This window comes from Rhineura floridana, chromosome 3 (assembly GCF_030035675.1).
Source record: "Rhineura floridana isolate rRhiFlo1 chromosome 3, rRhiFlo1.hap2, whole genome shotgun sequence".
In the NCBI taxonomy this organism is placed as follows: Eukaryota; Metazoa; Chordata; class Lepidosauria; order Squamata; family Rhineuridae; genus Rhineura; species Rhineura floridana.
In genome coordinates this window covers 7,723,516-7,748,305 of record NC_084482.1, presented here as the reverse complement: position 1 = coordinate 7,748,305, position 24,790 = coordinate 7,723,516, and the positions used below count along the sequence as shown (strand labels likewise).

The 24,790-nt window shown below is 47.3% G+C and overlaps 1 protein-coding gene across 4 annotated transcripts in view; it reads right to left on the bottom strand.

Moving 5' to 3' along the window:
- The window catches only part of FLNA (filamin A), a 98,253-nt gene that overhangs the window by 18,714 nt on the left and 54,749 nt on the right, over positions 1–24,790 (bottom strand). Inside the window, exons 22-39 of one of the 4 annotated variants that reach the window (XM_061614247.1) lie at positions 23,187–23,784; positions 22,291–22,464; positions 21,518–21,680; positions 20,555–20,715; positions 18,631–18,801; positions 18,425–18,548; positions 17,430–17,586; positions 16,234–16,423; positions 15,957–15,980; positions 12,300–12,547; positions 8,160–8,267; positions 5,329–5,419; positions 4,144–4,284; positions 3,893–4,021; positions 3,270–3,443; positions 2,965–3,126; positions 2,641–2,844; positions 573–725 (exon numbers count right to left, since the gene is read on the bottom strand). In XM_061614247.1, the coding sequence (XP_061470231.1) occupies positions 573–725; positions 2,641–2,844; positions 2,965–3,126; positions 3,270–3,443; positions 3,893–4,021; positions 4,144–4,284; positions 5,329–5,419; positions 8,160–8,267; positions 12,300–12,547; positions 15,957–15,980; positions 16,234–16,423; positions 17,430–17,586; positions 18,425–18,548; positions 18,631–18,801; positions 20,555–20,715; positions 21,518–21,680; positions 22,291–22,464; positions 23,187–23,784 (3,172 nt within the window). The remainder of the gene's footprint in view (positions 1–572; positions 726–2,640; positions 2,845–2,964; positions 3,127–3,269; positions 3,444–3,892; positions 4,022–4,143; positions 4,285–5,328; positions 5,420–8,159; positions 8,268–12,299; positions 12,548–15,956; positions 15,981–16,233; positions 16,424–17,429; positions 17,587–18,424; positions 18,549–18,630; positions 18,802–20,554; positions 20,716–21,517; positions 21,681–22,290; positions 22,465–23,186; positions 23,785–24,790) is intronic. The other 3 variants (XM_061614248.1, XM_061614249.1, XM_061614250.1) reach the window with 3 other exon arrangements.

Here is a 24,790-nt window from a genome sequence, read left to right as displayed (position 1 = left end):
GGTAATCAGTGGCAATCTGTCCAAACAGCAGGGCTGTGGAGTCCGAGTCGTGGAGTCGGAGTCAGAAGCAATTTTGGGTGGAGTCAGTAGAAATGTACCGACTGCCTCTGGCTTCAAAATAAATTTTGATTGACAAATTTTTAAAAATATAAATTTAAAATGTCAAAGAACCTTCCCATGAAGTCAGCTGTATTTGAGCATTTCACTATAACTCAAGATGGAAAACATTTTGTGTGTCAGGACCAAGAGGAACACAAATGCTGTGATGCCAAGATCAGCGCATATTCAGGCAGCGATAAAAATGCTCCTACGAGAGCTTCCAATTTAAAAAGACATTTACAGCGCTTTCCAGGGCTGTGGAGTCAGAAGCAATTTTGGGTAGCGTCAGACAGTAGAAAAATAGAGGAGTCGGAGTTGAAGGTTTGGCGTACCGACTCCACGGCCCTGCCAAACAGTTCAATTATTAGGGCCGTTTTTGTCCCATCTCAAACGGAAGACACCAACACTTCCTAAACATACATTTGCTCTCCCGGTCCCATGAGACAAGCAACAGCAGAGGAGATTACCCTCACCTGGCACATGCTGGTCTGCAAACTTGATGTTGATGATGTAGTTGCCAGGCTCTGTTGGACAATAGGTGACTTTGCAAGTACCGTCCTCTAGGTCCTCTGTATTGATGTCAACCTTACTGGGGCCTTCAATGGACAAGCTCAGCCCACCATAGCCTACGCAAGGGGGGCAAATTCTGGTAAGCAGGTTTTGCTGTATGTTTGGGCATGATCATCATCGATACCACCACCACAGGCTATGCATACATGCATGTATATACAGTATGTGTGTGCACACTGTGTCTCAGGAAAAAAAGTGGCAAGAATGCAAAATGCATGCAAGTTGGTCTGCTTATACTGCATATGTTACTCTATAGCAGTTACCTGTGAGGAGGTGGCAACGAAATATCCAGGGTATTAGAGCCTTGCCCCAGTGACCACCAAGACCTTTTTTTCCTTTAGACCAGGGATGGAGAACCCGGTGACCTCTGGATATTGTCAGACTAGAACTCTGATCAACTTTCTTCTCTCCCCCTTTCCCCATGGCCAAGGAAGATGGGAGGTGGCCAAACAATATCTGAAGTGCCAACAGGTTCCCACCCCAGTTTTAGAAACTCCAGCGACCTTTCTTTCCATTTCCAGCTCGAAGCTCATAGGGGGACTTCCTTCATCTGGCTTACCACTGCAGGAAATGGAATACTGGAAGAGATGGTCTCTTGGTCCAATACTGCAAGGTTACTTATATGTATATATATTTTATTAAAGAGCCAGATTCTCAAAATGCAGACTTCTGCACCTCCATAATTGTTCCAAATCCTGAACGCTAGGCTATCACAGAGTTAGCGGATGAGGAGAGGTATGAATCAACTTCCCAACTACTTGGGAGTTCCAGCAGTCATTGGGTATGTGCTTCAGGGGTTTCTCCTAATCTCCTCTTTTTTTTTGCACCCTGCTTTATTACTATCCAGACCTTGCTTGCACAGTGGTAAGTCCTGCAAAAGTCAAATGTGTCACATGTCAAGAAGGGCTTCTCTAAACAATTATATACTCAAGATTTTAACTAATTTGCATGAAGCTGCAGACCACTAGTATGCCAACTTTGCCTGTGTGCATTCCTGAATGCATTGCTACCAGAAGATGGAGCTCACCAACTGGTGGACAGATGGATTGGGATGGTGGGGTGAAAGAGAAGAGACTAAGGCTCCCAATTTTTTACCCTGTGAGCTAGATTTAGGCTGAGTGAATTGTACTTCTGGCATACTGCTCCCCAGGAGTAGTAAGTGTTGGAAGTGGGGCAAGAGCAACTCCTGTTTTGTTCTTTTGTTTAAGCTCCAGAGGAAAGATAGGGCTAGGGTCCTCCAGATGGATAGGCTCTGTTTACCTTTTACCTGTGATGCTCTGACTGACTTCCTTCTGTCGCTAGACTGTGACGCCTTTAGGGAAGCTTACCTGCCCCTCCTCCTTCTGCCCTTTCCATTCCTTTGTTCTCTGGCTGTCCGTGAGAGAGGAGACATCCCTTTGTCTCTCTCTCTCCAAGCATGGGGCTGACTCCCGCACCTGGGCGTTATGCCTCCAACTTAGCTACTTAGTTAGAACTAGGTATGCCTTTTCTATCTACTATGTATTTCTATAAATAAAGTAGCTTTTCTTATTTTACTAAGTCTCAGTGATGCTGATGCAGGGTAAAAGCCTGCTTTCTTAGGCAAACGCACGCACACGCTGGCACACTCGCATTTCAACATCTGCTGTTACTCTGCTTGCTGTGGTGCTGCTTTTAAACGAAATTAAGCAACACAACTACACACAGCACAACAGTAAGAACATAAGAAGAGCCCTGCTGGATCAGGCAAAAAAGCCCATCTAGTCAAACATCCTGTTTTCGCAGCAGCCAACCAGGTGCCCACAAGCAGGACCTGAGTGCAACAGCACTCTCCCCATGTGCAATTCCAAGAAACTGGTACTCAGATGCAAACTACCTCCAACAGCAGAAGTGGAACACATCCGGAGAAATAGCCACCTAGCAGCATAGTGTTTGATTTTTTTATGGTTTCAGAATTTTCAACACCCAATTTTAACTTCAGCATCTGCATACCTGCATCTCGTGTGTCAATAATGAACTCCGACGGTTCAAAGGTCCGGCCCTCACTGAGCCCCAGGCCAGAGACCCTGACACGGCTGGCATCACCGATTTCTGACTGGCTGATCATCACCGTGATAGGGCTATTGGGAATGTGCAACCCATTCTTCTTGATGTTGACAATGTGCTCTCCAATCTCTTTGGGGACAAAAGAAATCCCTACGGAAAGATGAGGGAGGGGGAAGTAGTGAAAGAGGATTGTTAAATCTGTGTGATCTTCTTTCCTACCAATCGGCTTTGGATACAACCAGAAACATGGAGATCTTCTTGGCCACTTACCAACATGTCCATTGCGTAGGCGTTTGAGCAGACAAGGCTCCTCGCGACCTGAAGGTGGGATCACTGTGGCAGTCAGCTGGCTCAGGTCCGTCTCAGTGATGTTCAAGGGGATGTCAGCAGAAGAACCCACTTTGAGGTGGGACATGCGCATCGTGTCATCTCCTGCAGAATCAGAGAAAGACAGGCGCCTTCCCCTTCAGTGTGGTCCTGTAGACAACCCACCCACTCCCTGCCTTTCAGTGTGGGCCTACCACCCACCCCCTCCCCTTTCTTATGAGCCCATACCGGCAGGCCCCAGACCTCACCAGTAATCTTGGCAGTGAAGGGGCTTCCTGGGATATGTTTGTCATTGTATTTCACCAAGATATTGTAGTCGCCAGGCAGAACAGGAAGATATGACACTGTACAAGTCCCATCCTGGTTATCAGTGCAGCCAATCTCAGCTTTGGAGGGGCCTTCAATGGCCAGGGAGAGCCCACCTGAAAACATGTCCAGAAAGTCAAATACTGAAGGCAGGGGGATCCATTAGTCCTAGTGCCCTGGTAACAGAGTCAACCCAAAAGCAGAGCAAGGTGTTCCTATCTTGACATTCAAGGTAATCCAAAACAAGTCACTATCCCAGTTTAAATTCAAAATATACACGGTTGCATATTTGATTCTGCTAATCATCTCAAGGACAGATTTGTTGAGCAGAGCACTGAATCCTCAGTCTAGCCAACAGAACTTACTGACTCCAATGTTTCTCTAGGTGCTGTCTACAGGATCTTAAGTCTATCCTAACTGTTGCTTCCCTACAGCAATGAATGGAAAGATCAGGCTGCCATTTTCAGCATCTACACAGAACTGAATAACCTACAGCTTTGCCCAACTGGCCAGAAAGCCATGGGCAGGAGCAGCCCCAGTACCAAGAGGGTCATGCATGACTCACCTTCTCCTGCATCTTTTGTGTTGACAGTGAAGATTGCTGGCTTGTTGACTACCCCGTGGATGAGTCCTGGCCCATAAGCAGTCACATGGCCACTGTTGACATAGTCCACATAGAATTGCAAGGGGCTGCCTATGGAGGTGGAAGGAGGGCACGAGGTCAACACTTTTGATACTACTAGCACACACATTCAGTCACTCCAACCAACACAAGCTTAGAAAATCTATAGCCAAAACAGCTTCTGCAGAAGTTACCTGGGATGTGCATGTTGTCATAACGGATGTCCATCTCATGCAGGCCAGCCTCTGTGGGAGCATAGCGTACTGTAACTGTGCCATCCTTGTTGTCAGTGATGTCTGGCTTTGCCACCTTGCCAGAGGGCATGTGCACCTCACCTGCAGGATGGAGCAAGAGAAGCCAAAGGAAGCATTTAAGTCAGTGCTTTCTGTTGGCCAGAGTAGAAAGCAAAAGAGCTAGGAATCCACCTTTTGTAGGGATCTCAGAGGGAATGTTTTAATGGGACCTGGGTTCGATTCCTTGACCCACAATTGCCTGGGGTGAGCGAGGCCATTGGGTTCACATAAGGCTCTAATCCCATCAGCTATTCATAGGGCTGCTGCAAAGACAGACATTTCGTACACTGCAATCCTAAGAGTTTGACACTCTTCAGTGCTCTAGAGTCGCTATGCTTGCTACCCCATCCACAGATGAATATTCTGAAGCAAGAAAGTAGGTAAGCTTTCTAGATGGTTAGACCTATGAATTTACTAAAAGTATGTAACAAACGATGGGGACGTGATTAATATTTGGCATCAAATCCTTACATGCGATAGTGCACTTAATAGCAATTGCTATAGCTATATCTACACAGATGCCCTTCTGAACAGATGTATTAAGGAAATGTTTGTGTGTTCTGCATCCAGGTAACTCACATTCTGTATCAAAAAAGCAGATATTCTGCAACCTGCATAAAAATCTTCTAGAGCTTACTTTGCTGCTACTAGTTATGGGGAGGGACAAAAAAACTAGACAAGGCACTGAAGCATCCCCACCCTGCAAACCACTGGAAACCTTTATTCACTTGGCGCTCTGATTTCAGCAGACACTGCCACATGCTTCCTAACCTATCTTCAGAAGCATAAGGACTACAAACTTAAATAAAAGCAGAGATCAGGAAGCTGAGTTCTGCCCCCCCCTCTAGTTTACACTCTATGCTCCTAGGGTATTGCTCCATACACAGCCCTGGCTATAAACGTTTGCCCTGGGTTTAAACCCAACTAAGGGTTTCCCCATAACTCAAAGCCTTGCACCAAGGATAGCCAACATGGTGCCCTCCAGATGTCGAAGTACAACCTCTGGAGGGCACCATGTTGGCTACCTGTGCCTTACATCATAAAAGCAGTGTCCTAAGTCACTTCAGCCACACCTCAATCCATTACCTGTGATCTCTCCTTTCTTGATGGTAAAAGGAATGACTAAGTCAAAAGGCCGCAGGCCGGCGTCTAGCCCGTTGACAGTACGATCTGTTGCCTGTAAGACAGAGGCATCCCGCCAACCCAATAGAGGAGTGAGAAACATTTTTTTTTAATTTTGAGAGCCAGACAAGACAAGGAGGGATGGGAAGAAATGGAAGGAATCCATAAACAGCGATGGAACATAGAGCAGACAAAGACAGACCTTGAAAAACCACCTGGTTTCTTCTAACAGCCTCCCAAGTGCTAGCCAGCCGGGGGAGGAGGAGGGGGAGCAGCATGTAGGCAGGCAAGCTGGCTAGCAAGCCACTTGAACTATTGAATAAAGATGGATTTGGGGAACTCTCTTCCTCTTATACATGGAAATTTCAGATTTTATAGAAGTCTGCATTTCAAATATTGGGATGTGAAGAGTTTTGAAGCCAGAATTTTTAATTAAGCAGAATGCCAGGTTCTGAATTGGAGCTCAGTGGTTATTTTATATATAACTGAGAGCCATTCCAATGGGTGCTTGGTGTAGGAACGGATATTGGGAGTTCTAACTCTCAATACGTACTCCAGTTGGCAAGCGATTAGAACTCGCTTTTGCTTTCCCTAGTCTTGGAAAGGATTTCAAGATTACACTCATTTCTTTTTTTATTTAATGTGGGGGTGAAACAAAAGCCAGCAGAGTTGTTAAAAAACAGTTGTTTCAGAAGTATTCCCAATGGGATGGTGCTTCCTGCGCAGCTTATTCTGTCTAAGTGTCAACCCCCCATGCCTCAGTCCTTTTGGGAGTTAGAGCTTTTATTCCTAAGATAGAAACTATGTGAGGGACCCAGTCTGCATTGCTAGCTACTAGCTCAAAAAGTCACTACTGCATGGTACAAATGCAGAAAGGAGTGTTGTTCTAGCACCCCACCACTCTATGCTCCATTGTCCCATTTGCCTGGCACTGATTGGCCTAGATATGAGTGGAGTGGAAAGTGCTGGGATTCCCATTGGTGCACAACTACCTTTTACAGTAGGGGCGGAGAACCTGTGGTCCTCCAGATGTTGCTGGACTGCAGCTCCCATCATCCCTGAACGTTGGCCATCCTGGCTGGGGTTAATGGGAGTTGGAAGGCCAACACCATCTGCAAGGCCACAGCTTCCTCACCCCTCATTTCCCAGTTATGTCCATCGGCAGTCACCGAGCAGCAAACAACTTAAGTAAGATTCCCCAGTTGTGGCTGCCCTTGGACAAACGCTAGTCATGCCCCCCCGCCCCCTGAAGAGAGAGAAGAGCAGTAAAGCCAGCCTGCTGCACTTCCTCATATCCTGGAAAGGTGGACATAGTACAGGCTGACCGGGATATCTGACTTGGCAGCCCCCCAAACAACAGAGGTATGGACAAGGACGACACACAAAGCACGGATGGCCCCCCTCCCTGGCATCAAGACATAGAGGGATATGACCTCAGACAAAGACACCCTGGGAAAAGCCCCAATCCTGTCACATTCTGGAGGGTCTCTTTGCCCCCTGGAATTCAGGTGTAGGAAAGGCAAAGCGGGGGGGGGGGAGGTGCCCATGAAGTTTCTTCTGGAAGCATCCCATTTGCATTAGCGTGAAAGCAGGCGGGAGTGGAGGGAGAAAGTGGTAACAGGATTGCAAAACGCATCAGACAGGTAACTCCAAAGAGCTGCAGAGCCCATTACTTGGGTTCTTGTGGGCCATTGCGAGGCATGTGCACTAGAAGAACTGCTGCTGCAAGGTTATCTGCACAAGCAAAAGCAGGAGTTTTCACCTGCCTTGATTCTGCTCTCTGAAGCTGTTCCTATATACAGTGGTACACACCAGCTTCCAACACTGAGGATTGTATTCAACTAAGTCCTACTCAGAGTAGGCCCATTGAAATTAATGTAGTCACGTCTCTTAATTTCAACAGGTTGATCTGAGTCGGACTAGCATTGCTCAACAAGGAACCTATTTTCAAGGATTCCGAATCCACAATTATACAAGTTTGTGGAGATGGCAAGATGTCTCCTAGCTTAGCGGAAAAAAAAGAAGAAGCTGCTGCCTCAGGTAAGCAGCATTTTAAAATACTCTCCCCAAGTTTGCTCTGGAGGAATGGGGGAACCCCTAGAACAGATTTAGGGGAGAAGGGGGAAAGTCTAGGTTTTCTCAAAGGGGACAGATTCACAGCAAGTCCCAGGTTCCAGCCCTGGAATTTTCAATAAAAGAATTAGACAGCTGCCGCCAAGAAGGAACCTGACCAGCAGAAGCTCATTAGGGTCCCAGGCAGAGCAGACACTTAGACCCCAACAGATGCTTCCTATGTTCCTCTGTCTCCAAGTCTGACACACTTTTTTTCTTAAAATCATGGGGCAGCTCACGGTTTGCCGGCAAACAGATTTGCTGGTGTATATTCTGGATTTTGTTGCTTCTGCCATCCACCCCACATATCGCCCAAGACTAGCCTGGGATTGATGTCTACATTGTTTTCTGTTTGCCTGAAGCAGCACAGAAAATAAATGTTTAAAAAGTGAACATCAGCTGAACAAGCCTCAGGGCAAAGGCAGGTGGTGGATCATTCCTGTAACTGGATTCCCATTTCTTAGCAGATGTTCTAATCCATCCCCAGCTTCCAGATGTGGGTTCAAAATCTAATCCTGTGGTGCAGACTCTTTAAGGGGAGATGGAAATCTCTGACCTTGTGGCCTCAAGCAGCAACCCAGCCCCAAGCAATGCCAAACAGCGCAAAGCAGGCAACTGAATTCCATGGGGTGGCTCCTCCACCCAGAATGCCCTGGGCTAGCTTTTCCTCCAAGAAACTGAACTGTTACTGCTGGTCCCCAGGGCTGCAGTGCACCAGGTGGATATGCGTAGGGTGGGGCACGCATCGGCTGGGCCATCTGTTGGGGGGTCGGGCGCTCACCATCCAGGGCCTGTGGCAGGAATGGGGCAAGAGTGTTAGAATGGACCAATGGAGAGGCCGGCTCAGGGCCATGATACCACTACAGCGCTACAGCACTTAGAACGGCAGGAACAGCTCAATAACCCAACAGCCCTTCCTGGCAAGGATGTTACCATAAAGTCACCCCATAGGAGGAACATCAGCCACCATCTTCCTGGGACAAGCCCAGCCCTTTTGCAAGAAAAAGAAGTTCAGCGCTTGTTCCTTGCACAGAACAATCCAGCCTGCTCTCAGGTAAATTAGAGGGCAGCATCTCCCATACCAATGTTGCCACATAGGGCCCTTCCTGTTTAGTTGCCAAAATTTTGATTCTTCTGTCTTGCAGAAGAATTTACTTCAGAAAGGGCTCTGGTTTAAATCTAGCATTGTCATCACTTCCCCACTCCCAGAGTTGTCAGCCATCATGAGAGATAAGAACTTGCTTAAGCTAAGATCTTCAGAAAGCCAACCTCAGTAGGGTCATACACTACTACAATCCAGGCACACTAGCAAAGGTTCATTGGGAGAGATAGCCACCCTGTGCCCCCCCCCCAATTCAAACCCAAAAATAATTTCTGCAATTCTAGAAGCCACACGCTCTGGTGCTAAGTATTTGAAGTTTGCATATAGCTAAAGTGCTGTAGGACCAAGACTGCACAAGGAAGCCAGCTTTGTTTGCCAACAGAAAATAGTGATTTCACTGCATGAAACACACATGTTGCAACAGAGTGCCAACATGTGTCTGGGGCAGAGGTGGCCTAGGAATGTGGCCTGTAGGCTCAGAATGGTGCTTCTTTTGCACAGACAGCACATAAACCACTGCATTGCTACAAGAACACCTGGCTATTTTTAGGATGTTCCCCCACACACACACACACCAGCTTTCAGGGATTGAGAGAACAAAACACTCTGCTAAATTAATTAGCAGCCATTCCCCAGAGTGGGACTGCACCTTTTTAAGAAGCCTGCATGATCCAAATAGAAGCTAATTTAGGCAGGGCTTTTTTTGGGGGGGGGAGGGTGCAGAGCAGCATCCAGGCCACTCTGTAGAAGGGACAAAACCCCAGAAAGATCTGGATAAAAATTTCTGTTGTAATCATGGGTATGAGCTATTACTGTAGCACAATACTGAATGAACAACAGAAATCCCCTTGCGATTTAAGTCACACCCCAGCTGTGAGTTGGAGGGCCTCAGGCAGACCTCCCACCACTCTACCCCTTTCTGCAACATTGACATCCCTTGAAAAGAAGTCAGTGTGCCAAGGATTACCAAGCTAATATGAAGAGCTCTGAACACTTTAGGCTTCAATCAGACCCCACCATTAGGCAGAGTGAGGTGCCCGCCTCAGGTACTCAGGCACCAGATGCTGGGACCCACACAGCCTGTCCTGCAACCTCAAAGTGAGCCTGCTGCCCTCAGGAGCACTGTCTATTGCTGGTGTTGAAGAGTCAAGTACAAATATGGTCAGCTCCTGTATATGGAATTGACTTTGGGGGGGGGATCTTGCCCTTTGCCTCAGGGGCCAAGATGTCTTGGGCCAGTCCTAGCTGCATTCCGATGCAGATTTTCCTGGAAGTAAGCTGCACTGAACTCAGTGGGACCGTCTCCCAAGAAAATATGCACAGCTTTGATTGTAAGTGCTAGAACAATGTTAAGGACAAAATAGGTCCTATATCACGTGTGAAAATGAAGGGTTTTTCTTTTTCTTTTTAAATACAGTTAAAGTGGAAGTTTATAGCCCCCTGCCTGGCACTTCAAGAATCTGTGTTCAAGTGGATAGACTTGAGTTTCTTTACTCTGAGGTGGGGTACCAGAAGATCAGCTTCAAAAATGCTTTCCATTGAGTCAAAACTTCCCTGGCTGAGGAACATTTGCTTGCTTGTTTAGAAGCAAGCAAGACAATACCCAGAAAGAAGAAAGGGATGCTGTACTCTCCCAACACCCCTCCCTCTGCTTTCTTTGTGACAAGCCAGAGGGCTCCTTTTGTGTTGGAATCTGGAAAGAGTGAGTAACAGTTTAAACAGGAAGGCTTGGCTTATGAAAGCCAACCAATGAGTCACATGTTATAGGAGGACAAGTAGCGCGTGCGCACACGCACCATTTCTGTGTGGGTTGCTAGCTCACTCTTAGCTGTCAGATGGCATTTTTAAAAAAGACACAAGTTGAGTTGCATCAGTACAATTCAAATGTAAAAGACTTCCTGCTGGGCTCTAAATCTACACGTTATGCAGAATGAGTTGGTAGAATTATAGACTACACCACTTCAGTGAACCCTCTTTTTAAAAACACTCCTCTCAGGAGACCATTAGAGAGAGGGTGCTACACTAAAATTATGTGCCATTTTACTACACCACAGGAAGTACACACAGAGAAGCATTCAAAAATGCAATTCCCCACCTACAGACAAGAATTCTACTATTTCCGTATTAATGCATACTTCATCTCAGTTGCAAAAACTGATCCCCCTACAAACAAAAGCAAAAGGACCCAGTCTACACAATAGGAGAGCCCAGGTATCCTCTCCCATGTAACTCACAGGTTTATCAGCAGGACTGAGCAGTTTGCTGCGAGCTTGATTATTCTGAAGCATGTTGAAGAGTGTGCTTGTGTAAAAAAATTCCTAATGGCAGGACAAGAAATACTGCAAGTCCTACCCACTGGATTCCCGTGCAAATATAAGTAATCAGACATGCCGATAATCAGTTTTTTAAAAACATATTCTAACCCTCAAGACTGCAATGTGGCAAAATTTGAGGTTGGAGTGGAGTTTTGGGCAGGCTTCCTAGAAGGCAGACTTAAGTATTTATTATGCTACATTGCACAGCAGCTTGTCCCTCTGCTGTTGAGCCTCTTTCTTTTTAAGTTGTGTTTCAAAACTGATGATGGATGCAGATTTCTTTTCAAAGAGCAAATCAAGACTGATCATTGGTTTTTTGACACACAGAACCCCACACTGAGTCAAGAACATAGTTTCCTCAGACCTAACACACACAGAGAAAAAAATGGAGAAGCCACAAGGCCTTGCAGAAGATTCTCATTACAGTGAATCTCTCATGGCTCAGATCAGAGGCATAGACTGGGTGTTATTTTTGTTAAGGGCAAGGCACCTGCCTCCTCCCTCACCCAACAAGGGAAGCTGGTGGAAGTAGTGGGTTGGCTTTTTTTTAAGTGCCAGATGTCAAATCAGCTTAGATTAGTTTACCAGGCTGGTGGCTGAGTGCAAAAGCACACTACATAGGCATAGAGACATGTATTCCTCATCAATGCTTAGTCAAACTGTGTTGCCATGTTTTAAAGGGGACTCTCAAGTCTCTTTCTTCCTCCTCACCACAATCAAGTGGTTGTGCGTTCTGAGTCAATTTCCCTTCTCTGCATCCAGCCAACAAACAGTATCAGCTTTACCTTTCAACAGATCAGTTCTGGACAGAGCACCTGGGAGGACTCTCCCCATCTCCCTCCCAGGGACTACAACCCAGGCACCATCTTTTACCTCCTTTTCTTTACACTTGTAGGGAAGCAGAAAGGAAAAGGTCAGGATGGCTGCCCCATTTAACATGCCATGGCTTTTTGAACAGGCACAGACAAGAAGTGTCCAAAACAGAGACGGAGAGCCTTTGTTCATACTGTGCCCACACCTTCAGGTAATCAGAATCAGACTAGTCAAGTGTAGTAGTGAGAAGGGGGGAAGAGAGAACAAGGAGATCACTCTGTAACTCACTGTGAACAATCAATTGAAATTGAAATATCCCACTACCTTCGGACCAGCCACCTTCAGGTAAAATAACACCACCAATACGCATCTTGGCTTTTGTGTCAATAAGACTCGACTTCCAGTATCACCCATTCAAACAGGCAGAACGACCCCAAGACAAGACTCCACCTTGTTTGCACACATTCATGAGTCTTCAAACAGCAGTGCCATATCAACCACAATCGTATTAGGCAGAGCCTCCACATTAAGCTTTGCACCGAATGAGGTTTCTAGGCACATGTGAATTCCTCCCTAGCCCTACAGAGACTCACCGTGACCTGGAAAGGGCTGTTGGGGATATGCTCGCCTCCAAAGCGCACACAGATGACATATTTGCCTGGCTGGGGTGCCGTGTAGAAGATGTCAAAGGTGCCGTCCTCGTTTTCCACCACATCAACGTCCACCTCTGTGCCGTCAGGAGTGCACACCGTGCAAGTCACCTTGCCCTTCCCGGCAGCCTTGGCATCCACAGTGATCACCGTCTCCTCACCAATCTGGATGGTGGGGCCGATGCCAGCTCCTAACAGAAAGGAACACTGTGAGGAATGGAGAACTCAAGTCCGACCCCAGCCCCTCCCCCACCATCCACAGTCAGTCTTCCTTAAGCCTCCAGTCCCTTATATACACACCAGCCTACCCTTATCTACACTATGCCACAGCCTCCCAAATGTCACTGGGGAACTTTTGAGACAGAGAGTGGGCTTACCAATGAACTAAAGCATCATGGGACAATCAATACTGCACAAGCAAATTACGCCACTGTAGGTCAAAAGAGAGCACCTTTCCAATGGACTATTCACCTATCCAGCTGCGAGCAGGGAACAGGCGCTGAAAACCTAAGACCGGTCCACATTTGCCGGCGAACCCCAGACAAGCTCTCTCAAGGAATACCTACATTCACATGGGAGGCCTGTATTGCAGCCAGCACAATTTGTTCACAATGATGGCTGTACCAACCAATGCTCTCAGTTGCAAGTCCACCTGTACAGCCTGGTCAGCATCTAAGGTTTTTTGTTTTGTTTTTAAGCAGAGCCATGTTTAAAATAGGACTCAAAGGGCAAACAGTGAACCAAGGGACAGGTCAAGGGCTCCTCCTCCCCCCCCCCCCCCGCCTGAGGTGCAGGAGGAGACTGTCAGAGCCTCCGGTGCCAATTGTCTTGGGGGAAAGAGAAGGTTTTAAAAAAACCAGCCAGCTTGCACAGGAGGCTGGGAGCTAGATCACACCCAACTACTGCTATCTTACACCAACGAATAAGTCAGATAGCATCACATTAAAAAAAGGACTAAAGCAAGATTGAGTTATAGCAACCAAAGCCATGATTGGACCCCAGCAGCAGCAGAATTGGTTGTTCAGGAAGCAAGGGATGTTACAGCTTCGGGTGACTAGGGATGGGCCAACGTTAAGGGCTTTTAGAAGAGCTAGGTTCCCCTGGAAAAAGAATCCTATACCTCACAATTAAAGCAGAATGGGAGATTTGTTCTATATCAATATGCCCTTAAGATTCTGAGCTACAGACTTTTCCAGGCTGCTTTAAGGGGTTAACCCAATGATAGCCAATGTGGCGCCTTCAAGGTTGCTCCTGGACTCCAACTCCCATAATTCCTGACCATTGACCATGGTGTTCAGGGCTGATGGGAGTTGTAGTCCAGCATCATCCAACCACCATATTGGCTACCCTTGGGTTAATCCTTCTTAACAAGAGGGGGCTCTAGCTTCAAGAGGGCTCCGCCAACAAGTTCTCAGCACTTACAAACTATATTTCTAGGATTACTTTGGAGAAGCCATGCCTTTTAAACACACTTGCACTAGACACATACACTGCTGTAGATATCCTCTTTTAATTTTGCCCTTTTTTTTACCAGCACATGGAAGTGGCATCAGTGTCAAGTTTAACCTGAATCAAGATTTCTACAGTTGCTTTATGCTTCTGTTGCAGGAAGGTAGACCCACGCTGGGAAGGGACATATTCAGATTTATGTCCAACCAAATTTGACTCATAAACCCTCTAGGTAGCAAGGGCAAGTGGTGGTCAACAGGCTTTCCTGTCCGTGTTGCATGGCACATTCAAGTTTCACTGAAGTGCAGAGGGATGTGCCTCCACATGTGGTCTAGGGTGGCCTCACAGAGAAGAACCATGCAGCATCTGCAGCTTAAAACTCTTCTTTTATTCAGTTTATTTAAAGCACCATGCATTGTTCTCCCCCAGAGTTTGAGCAGGGTATCCAACTGCCCTGAAGATAACAACTGCTTATCTGTTGCCCTTGGTCTGAAGCTGCTCCCAGGAGTTCACCCAGGAGTAACTTTCCCAGAAAGGCTCTCCTGGCACCAGCACTGATCTTTTGGGAGCTAGGTTAAGACCTTCTAATGCTCTCAGGATGTATACACATTCAATTAAATAAAAGTGTTGCTTTTTAGATCCTTCCATTCCTGTTGCTTTCATTTCAGCTTTATTCCATGGCTTTTGCTTTAGATTATTACACTGTGTTATTGTTTTAACCTCTTGTTTTTGTGAGGATGGTACAGAAAAACAAAAGCATGAGCCTCTTGTAGCTCCAGGGATCCACTGGCCAACTCTGAAGCATCCTCCGCAATCAGAGGCTTCTGAAACTTGTGGAAAGTCAAGGCAATAGGACTCTTGCAGGTTTAGGTGATCACCCAAGCCACCACAATGCTTGCAACATGCCTGTCTGTAGAGAAAAGCCTTCCCCACAGGGTTAAGAAACATGCATAGCCCTGATCCATACCCCGATTCACAAACTCACACCACTCATTAGGCAAGCCCAGCAAGAGATGGAAACTTCTGGAACACTAGAGAGGGAGGCAAAGGGTATGAGAGGACTACCAGGGTGGGGGAGAGGAAGATGAGGGTGGGAAATTTACCAGGATGTCCATGCCACAATCCACCCCTAACATTAAATCCACCTCCTTGCTTCATAGCAGGGTTGGAGAAAATCTAAGGCTTCCCCCTCCCCCCGAAGTCTTTTCTGTCTCTGAAGTAGAGGCTTAATTCATAGCAATTCTATCCTGCTGACAAAAGCAACACATTAATATGTTCCAGCAGGGGAGGGCTCCCAGCTCAACTTTGAAAGCCAAAAAGGGGGGGGGGAGAGGAGGTCCCAGATTTAATCTTGAGCTTCTTTGCTTTAAGGAACAGCTCCTCTAGCAAAGGCGCAAAAGGCCTCTGCTTGAGACCCACTAATGATTACTATAGGCAACACGGAGTTGAGACAAACTACTGGTCCAACTGTCTTCACGTGTGCTACTCAAACATAAATAGTGTTATTCCAGTTCATCACATACTTGCTGGGATTGGAACAGGAGTTTCTAAATAGAGCTGCTGAAAATACAAGGCTTTAGCCAGAACGGCAGCTTTTTAAAGGATCAATAACTAAAGCAGGGCTGGGGAATTTGCGGCCCTCCAGAAGTGGACTACAATTCCCCTCATCCCCAACCACTGGCCATGCTGGCTAGGGCAGATGGGAGTTGCACAGGTTCCCCATCCCTGAACTAGAAGCTTTAACTGATCAATCAGTGGGGCTGCAGCTTAAGAGCATGCTTGTTTATTTTGGACCTCCTAGGTTGTTTTAATATATTAACAACACCTCTTTTAAGCTGAAATGGTGAAATAGCAGCTTTTATCAAGTTCCACCATGAAGTTCCACCAATATTCATGTCTATATTAGTGATTGATCTGTCTTTTACTTTGACAGCCCCAGTTTTCAGCAGGCACCTGGTTTTAGAACACAACTTCTTCTGATCAGAACTGGAACACCCCAACCGGCTACAGCGCAGGAAAAGCTTTCCTGCCTCCTCTCCCATCTTAAGCAGAGGTGGAGTCTAATGCAAGAGTGGAACCATGCAAGGGAAAGGGTGAAGGGCAGGCAGGCAGGCATACTGGGGTGGGGGAAGCCACTAGCAAGCTGCTTACCTAGCCCATGACCTCCAATCGACACTGAGGTGAAAGGGCAAAGAGCAAGGGTAATCAGAGTGAGACAAGAATCACACGGAACAGTGCACAATTAAAAAAAACACAAGAGAACACACACAACATTGTATTTCCCTCCCCATAGTGGGTGAGCAGTGTGGCCGGACGTGCCCGGCAAAAAGCAGTCTGTGGGGGGGGCGTGGCATTACTTCAGCGTGGCTCGCCCCACCCTCCAGCATCCCTCCCCACCTCGAGATCCTTGTATAGGAGGAGCTCTCACCTGTTACTGTACACTTGCTAGCATCACCAGTAGGCAGAGCACGGATGCGGTATGGTGAGTAGGGGATCTCATCCCCACCGTATTTTATGAGGATGGTGTAGCGGCCAGTCATGTCTGGGACGTATGACACAGTGTAGGTGCCATCTTGGTTATCATGGATGGTGGCCTTTTTGGGTTTGCCTTCAGGATCCTGACCAAGACACAGTCCAGGAAGGATTTGGATGGTTGTTGTTTTTAAAAGAAAGGCAGGCAAGCATTTTAGTGAAGATGCAGTGGAAACCAATCAAGCCAAGGTTTTTATCCCAAAGCAGCCATGATCAAGACACTGACCTATTTAAACTTGTATGCCATGAGAAGACAACCACTACCATGAGATGTTTCTCATTTTTCTTAATAAAGAAACGTTATGACTGAACGAGGCATGAACAAATCAGGATTACTAAGGAGGAATCGTGGACTTGGTCAGTAACCTGCACAAAACCCTCATTATGCTTTAGATGCAGGCTCAGCTTAAGGCCTGCCATCAATGTAGACTGATCAGAAATGAGTACAGAAATCTACCACCCTGCTACAGTGGGATACTCAGAAGCCAAGGCAGATTCTCACCAACTGCAAGATTGGTGGCTCTTTAAATATATTTATTCCAAAACAAAACAGTTATAGCCATAAAACAAGTGAAAAAACAATTAAGCATAATTCCATGTATAATATAATTAAAAACAATTCCACATATAAACACAGTTCCCATACAGTCGCAGACTGGGATCTCAACTATAGGAGAAGAATAGCCCAGGTGAAGGGCAGCAAGCTCTGGAAACTGAACAAGGCAGGCTCCTCTGCCCTTTGGGAAATTTTCTCAAAGCAAAAGGAGACTTCCGTCCCTCCGAGTACAAGACAGCAAGCATGGGACCTCTTAGGTAGCCTAGACAAATCAACTAGGAACATCACTACAAGGTAGTTCTACCACAGGATTTGATCAAAGAGGTCAGAAGCCACTCGTCTCCCAACTTTTGTAGACCTTCAGACGTGTCCCAGTTGTTTCTATGGCATCACTTGTTAATTGCTCCACTGAGTGTCTACTTTGGAACTTGCCCACCCGCCCTAGAGAATGCAGCCCCTCTCACAGCAATGTTCCCCAAACTCAATCTCTTCCGAGGACTTCCCTGGTTTACACTGCAAGGCATCATTCCACATACCGTGATCTGGACGGCCAACAAGCCCTCTCCAGCATCCTTGGCATCAATTGTGAACTCCACGGGCAGGCTGGCCGGCACACCTGTAGTATTGAGCCCTGGGCCACTGGCCTTCACCTTGCTGGCATCATGCGTGGGTAGAACCTTGACCTTGAACGGACTGTAGACATATGAGAGAGTTTTATATCATCAACATAGCACTTAAAATGCCCGTGCACACATCCCTCAGTTCTAGCATGCACAGATGTTCCTCAGCATCACTAAAGCAAACTCTTATTTTCCTCTTTCAGAAAACAGAGCTATAATAAGCCTACCACTGCACCCTGGTTGCTAGAGGATTCAACGAGAAGGGTCCTGATCACACAAACAGCAATAGCTGCTGTTAAGTGGGAAAGTTGTATATTGGGCTCAGTGTTCCAGGAAAAGCTTTTGAGCCTTGCACTTAGTTTTGCTCAAACACATCTGCTTATCTGATGCACTTTGAGGGTTCACAGCAAGAGATAGTGTTGTATAGCACCTTCTACCTTAAAAAGATCTATGGCGTAAAGTTTTGCTTCCAAGTTAGTCCAATTAAAATATCCCATGCAATCAAGGTTTGTAACAGGTTATGCACAGACTCTCTCAAAGTAGCCTCACAATTTCAATGCAACATAAAACAATGATTGCCCTAGCAGGTCCTGAGAGGTGAATTCCCTAACTGCAGATTCTCAGGCATTTGGTTTTCAGACTATTTGAATTTCTGCTAAGCACTGAAAAAGGGAATCATATGAAGCTTAGGAAGCAGCCATAAAAAGGACACTCAAGATCCACTCCTGTCACTATTAGAAGCTCTGCCTCATCCCCTCTGGCTTCCAACTCTTCCCCCAGTTTGGGGGATCATAAGGACTAGAAGCTTGCTTAAGAATGCCAAGTTTCAGCATACCACATATCTGTCCTACAGAGGCTTCTGACTCTTATTGGCTCCTCCTAGTCTACACCAGTCAACTCACAACCCATACCTGCGGGGCACCTCCTCATCTCCATAGTGCACAGCAATGCTGTATGGGCCCTCCCGGCTCGGCACGTAACTTGCAGTCTGAGTCCCATCAGCATTATCCACCACATCTACAGGCTCAACCACCCCTGCAGGAAAATCGCAACAGGTGAGGGAAGGGCCAAGCCCTAGTAAAGCAATACTCATCCAACCAAGTTGGGATCTGCTTACCTTTAGGGCCCTGAACTTTGACCTTGAGGGGTGCCACACCTGCCTTGCTGGTGTCCACCGTGAAAGACTGGGGAACATTGGCTCTGACAACCCCTGGAGTCAGACCAGGGCCTGAACATTTCACTTTAGAGGAATCCACCACATCATGCACTGGCACTTTGAAGGGACTACCTATATAGAAAGGAGAGAAGTTGGATTTGAGCCCCAAAACCACATCAAGGTCTCGGGTGAAGCATATGCTCCTTATGTCTAATGCATTTTCAAAATTAGTCTCTTGCTTTTGAGTTCTCTCCCACTTATTTGTCAAGAGGCACATTTTATTAACGGAACTCCTAACCAGCAAATCCTATTTGCACTCCAGTTCTCTGACTCTTTGGCCTTCAGCTGATACAGAATTATCAAGTGAAGGGTGTTGCTGACTCAAGAGCACATCAACCCTTACAAGCCACACAGGACAATGGCAATATCTGAACCAGGGCCGGTTCTAAAAGGCAGCCAGGTGGGGCACTGGCCTGATGGCCCCTGGAGCTACGGGGGCCCCCTAAGCTGCCCCTCCACTTCCCTTCCGCGATCTGCAGCCCGCCACCCCCCCACCTACCTGTCTGCTGTCTTTTACCATTGCCCTTAACGAATATGGCGGCCGCGGTTTCCTTAAGGTACTGAAGCCCCTGCCGCCATCTTAGTTGATGGCAGAGATACACGTGCATAGCACGCATGCATGCCATCAACAAAGATGGTGGCAGAGGCGTCATCCCCTTAGGGAAACCGTGGCTGCCATATTCGTTAAGGGCAATGGTAAAAGACAGCAGACAGGTAGGTGGGGGGCGTGGGGGGGGGCGCACATGCACACACACACACGCCGGGGCCCAGGGCAAGCAGATGCCCAAGGTCCCCAGCATTCCTGGAGCCAGCCCTGATCTGGACTATCGGTAACCTGTACAAGAATGTTACAGCAATCTGGGCAGAGGACCAGTGATCAGCTGGGGATGGAAGACTACAGTAAGTGCTGCAGCAGGGACTGATGTGGGGAATCTGCGGCCCTTCAGAAGTAGCTGGACTCCCTAACTCCCATCATCCTTAGCCAGCATAGACAATGTTCAGGGATGGAGGTGGAGTCCAGCAACAATATGGAGAGTCACACGTCCCCCAACCCTGTGCTACAGCCTGCAGTCTCAGATCCCACACAGCCATTACATACTCTCGTTTGGTCAACCCCCACCCCCTCCTGCTTTGCTGGCTATTGGTTGAAGGATAATTTAAGTGCTCCAAGAATGCACATATAGTTGCACATGGATGCATTCTGTGGGACATTCTGGATGACAATTCTTGTGCAGCTTAAAAACTTGCTTCCAATATTGAGACACCGGCAGAGTCTATCAAGACTAGTCTCACTATATTGTCATCTTTTGCCTAGAGAGGCAGTCTTATTTCCACCAGTGCCTTGCCCAGCACCTGGAAACTGCCAAAAATCAAGAGCAGTAGTTTAACTGTGTAATTGAGGGGTGGTGGGGTGGCTTCTTAGGTGACCCAATCCCATTTTGGCACGTGGGCAGAGCCACCTACCTGTCCATTACCTGACAATCAGGTAAGGAGTTTTCCTGAAGAGTGTGAGATTAAACCACTCAGGCAAAGTCACAAAGCTTGGCTAGCGCCGACAATCAGCTTATCAGCAGCATGTCCAAACTCTGCTTTAGACAGGGAGCTGCATCTTTACCTGCCCTGCACCCACTATTTCATAAGTCCAGTTTAGCCTAATTAGGCCCACAGGCCAGAGGCTCTCCACTGCCAGAGTAGCCACTCTCTTCCTCTCTAGGCCCATGTAGGCCAAAAGCCACAAAAAAGGCATCTGTGTATCAGCTACCAAGTACACACAAGAACCAACACCACGCCCACCTGCCTCCCACTGCTCCACCCGCAATGGTACCTGGCACTTGGTGGCCGCCATAAGTGACGTTGAGGTTGTAGGTGCCAGGTTCATAGGGAATGTATTCCACAGAACAGCTACCATCCTTGTTGTCCGTGCACGACATCTTTGCTTCAGAGGGACCTTCAACAGCTAGGCCCAGCCCACCAGTACCAGCACCCCTGTAATGGCAGAAACCAGTTTGCACTTTGCATTCCCAACTGGCCCCATCAATCAACAAATCCAAGCCTGTGCAAGTTGGGAGTTGCTACAGACTCTTGCCTCAAGCAAAAAAGATGGAGGTGAACTAGGAGGCTCCTGTACAGGCAACTCAAAAGCAGAGTAGAAGTCAAAACATTCCAGTTAAGCCCAGTGCAGGGGTGGGCCAATATCAGTCTTGTGTGGTCTATTTTTCTCTTAAGATCTCCACAGGCCATTGCATTTTAAATTCACAGAACAAGAAAGCACAGCTGTCTTAAGGATAAGCTGTGCCTTAACTATGCACTTTTGCTTTGCCTACTTAGAGCTGGAACATGTCAGCCCCTCCAGCAGTTCTGTTTTATTGCTTCTCCTTTTAGCTCATCATCACAGCAATCATAAGCTGCTTTGGAAGTCCAGCGGGCCCAAAAGCACCATATGTATCATCATTAATAACAACAACATTTGTCACTTATGGCATAAGATGTCTCAAAGTGATTCATATTTATAAAAAAATACTAAAAGTGTTCATCCTGCAATATAAAAGGACTTTATGCTCCAATACATTAGTCCAACATTCTTGCAAGCATTCCAGCAGGCACTAGGGTGATTCACTAGTGGATAGTGAATGGCCTCCTTCCTATCTCCTCCTGATGAGCGGAACTCCTTTCAAAGGCAGGGTTGTGTCTCCCAAGATAGCAGGCAAGGGTTGGCTGCACAAACCAAGAGAGAATTCCTTTCTTCATGCCCATACAGTGTTCCTGCGTAGCCTCTCGTTAGTCTTACCTGGTCTCCACAGTGAATTTGTTGGGCTTGTTGGTGGTTCCACTCTGGATGCCAGGACCATGCACTCTAACCCTTGTGGGGTCACATCCTTCTGTTACTGGTACCCGGAAGGGGCTACTGGGCACAGGGCTGCCGTCGTAGGTCACATCAATAGAATGGACACCTGAAGGAAGATGGGAAAAGGTTGGATCCCATAGACACAAGCAGGAGATTAGGATATGACTCTGAAGTGATGCACCCAAGTGCTTAGCAAAGGCTATGCACCACAAAAAGCATGCAGACTGGTGGCAGCAACTCACCCCTTTAAGACCATCCCCTTAACGCCTCCCTCAAGCAGCCTAAGATATTTTGGTATGGTCTTGATAGACAGAGGTTTGATGGAGCACACGCTTAGGGAGGCCATAAAAATGTGATTAAAGTGCATGTGCAGGAATAATTACAATTCATGTGCACATGCCATACATGCGCTTTTGGTCTCCTCAGAGTTTCTAATGAGGAGGTCATTTCATCCTGCTTAATGGTAGGATCAGAGGTAGGGTCTGGGGTGGCCAAGATTGAAGTCTGAGCAATAGATGAATTATTCCCCAAGGAGTCAACAGCTCTTTCAGTCAAACACCTTTCTCATTTTTCAAAGCAGGAGGCAAGCCTGCCAGGCAAAATGTTGAGGAAGATTCTTGGGAATGCATGCCTCCTCCACCTTGGTCTGCCCCACCAATGCCAAGTGGGCTCCCCACCTTGAACATCTCCCCTCCCCCGCTGCACGGCTCTCTCACCATCTTCATAAGGTGTGTACTCCACATTGTAAGTACCGTCTCCATTATCACGTACGTAGCTCTCTGTCAAGTTTCCTGAGGGATTGGACACTCTTGTTTTGACATGGGGGCCTCCAGCCTTAGTCAGGGCTCGTGCATCTACATTGAATTCTGTGGTGGCCTCACGGAACACACCTGGTGAGCACAAGCAGAAGACACACAATGTGGAAAGAGGACTCCCAACCCAGTCTCAAAACTACATATTTTGCATCTGTCTCATGAGCAACCCTAGATTCCTCCACTGCATCCAGCACTACCTGCAGAGGTATTCTGGGCTGGGATTTTGGCTCAGGCCCATATGCACAAGTCCTTTGCATGCATCACTAGAAGTCTCCCCAGACCAAAGGCCATCTGCCACAGCCAAGTCCCACTGGAAGGGCCTTCACGCCTATTAAGCCACTATTTCCCTCCCTAGCCTACATTTCCAAGTCCCCTTGTTGTAAAGCTCCAGACTCGTGATATGCCAGCTGTCACTAGCAGAACAAGTTGGTGTCCATAGGCCTTTTGTCTGGGGAGAAGAATTCTATGTGAGCAATGCCTGGTGAAGTCTTAAGGAAGCCCCAAGAGGGTTGCTTAAGACTTCCCATACAGAATTATTTCAAGTATAGGGAAACAGAATTATCCCCAAAATACAGAATGAGGGGAAACATTTTGCAGTTATGTTGTAATTCTGCAGCCTATGCAAATCATGTGAACTCAATTTAGGTTGGCACACATTTAATCAGAATACTTCTCCACCTACACCCAAACAGCCTTTAACAATCCTGGCCACAAGCCTGCTATGATGTACTGAGGATTGTTCAACCCCGAACCCCACTGTCCACACTCTTCATACAACTGTGCCCCCCAAGCCTCACCTTTGCCTTCCACTCCAGGCCCATAGACTTTAACACCAGATGTGTCCACAGCTGGTTCCACATTGAGCTTGCTGGGGAAGTTTGGCACAGGCTGCCCACCGTATTTGATCGTGATGGTGTAGACACCCGGGCACAGAGGGATGTAAGTGATGGTGTAGGTGCCGTCGCCATTATCCCGCACATGGACCTCTGCCTGTGTGCCGCTCTCCGAAATGATCTCAATGGTGAGCTCTGCGCTACCAGCGCTGGAGCAATCCACACTGAACTCCCCTGCCTGTCCCACCGTGGCATGCTCCAGGCCTGGTCCAGAACACTTCACTTTGGACGGGTCAAAGCCAGGCACCACCTGGGCTTTGAAGGGAGAGCCAGGCACGTGGGTGTCAGCAAAGAGGATGTTGATGTTGTATTCGCCAGGCTCTGTGGGCAGGTAAGATACGGAACAAGTGCCGTCGCCATTGTCCAGGCACTCTATCTTGGCCTCACAAGGGCCCTCCACAGTCAGGCCAAGGCCTCCATTTCCAGCCCCTTTAGTATCTATGGTGAAGGGGGCAGGAGAGCCGGCCAAGCCACCCTTCAGGCCTGGTCCATAGGCCTTCACCTGAGGCAGAGCAAAGGTGTGGGGAAGTGAGGGAGGAAAGGCAGAAGAAGAAGATGCTTAACTTTGGCCTACAAACACAGTGACATCTTTAACATCATGTCAAGGCAAACACTTTCCCCCTCCCCCCACAAAAGGGACCATTTGCCACACCCAGATGAAAATAAATGTTTTATGAATGGTTAGCTTGCCACCACAAATCTAAGCAGGGCACCAAAGGCAGAAGAATAAACTGACCAAGAATTGCAGATCCCCTCCTACTTCTTCAGACCATCTACAGTGGTAAGCTGCCACAATTTCTTGTAGAGCCCAAGTATCACAGGGACGAGAAGGTTTTATCATGATGGGGAACCAACGGCCCTCCTCCAGTTGTATTGTTTAACTCCGATCAGTCCCAGGCAGGATGGTCAACAACCAGGGACGATTTAGAATCCAACCACACATCTGGAGGATGACTGGTTCCCCATCCATGTTCTACAGACAGGCATCTTCTCACCCAGAAATTAGTCTGCAGAGCCCTCCTGATTTGAGTCTGCATTACTAGACAAGCCCTTCCCTTTGAGAAAGAGGACTGAGGAGTATTCAGGGTTTGTGAAGGCTCAAGCAGTGTTTGGCCCAGGGAGAGGATGCATCTCTTCCATGATGACCAGACAACTCTTTGTAAGGAAGACACGCTTATATGCCTATCCCCATGGAATAATCAGAATTCATGGCACGTCAGATTACTCTAGAACAGAGGTTCCCAAACTGTGGTCCACAAACATCATTCAGGTGGTCCGCGACATGTCTGCTTGAAACATTTGCATTAATTTTTAATTGAATGTTGATTGCTTCTTTTATTTTTTATGTTGCATTACAATTTGAATTCTATGGAATGCAAACAATACAACACAAAATAAGCAATTTAATAAATAACAATAAAAAAATAAGAGGAAGAAGAGCCTGCTGGATTGGACCAGTGGCCCATCCAGTCCAGCATTCTGTTCTCACAGTGGCCAAGCAGATGCCT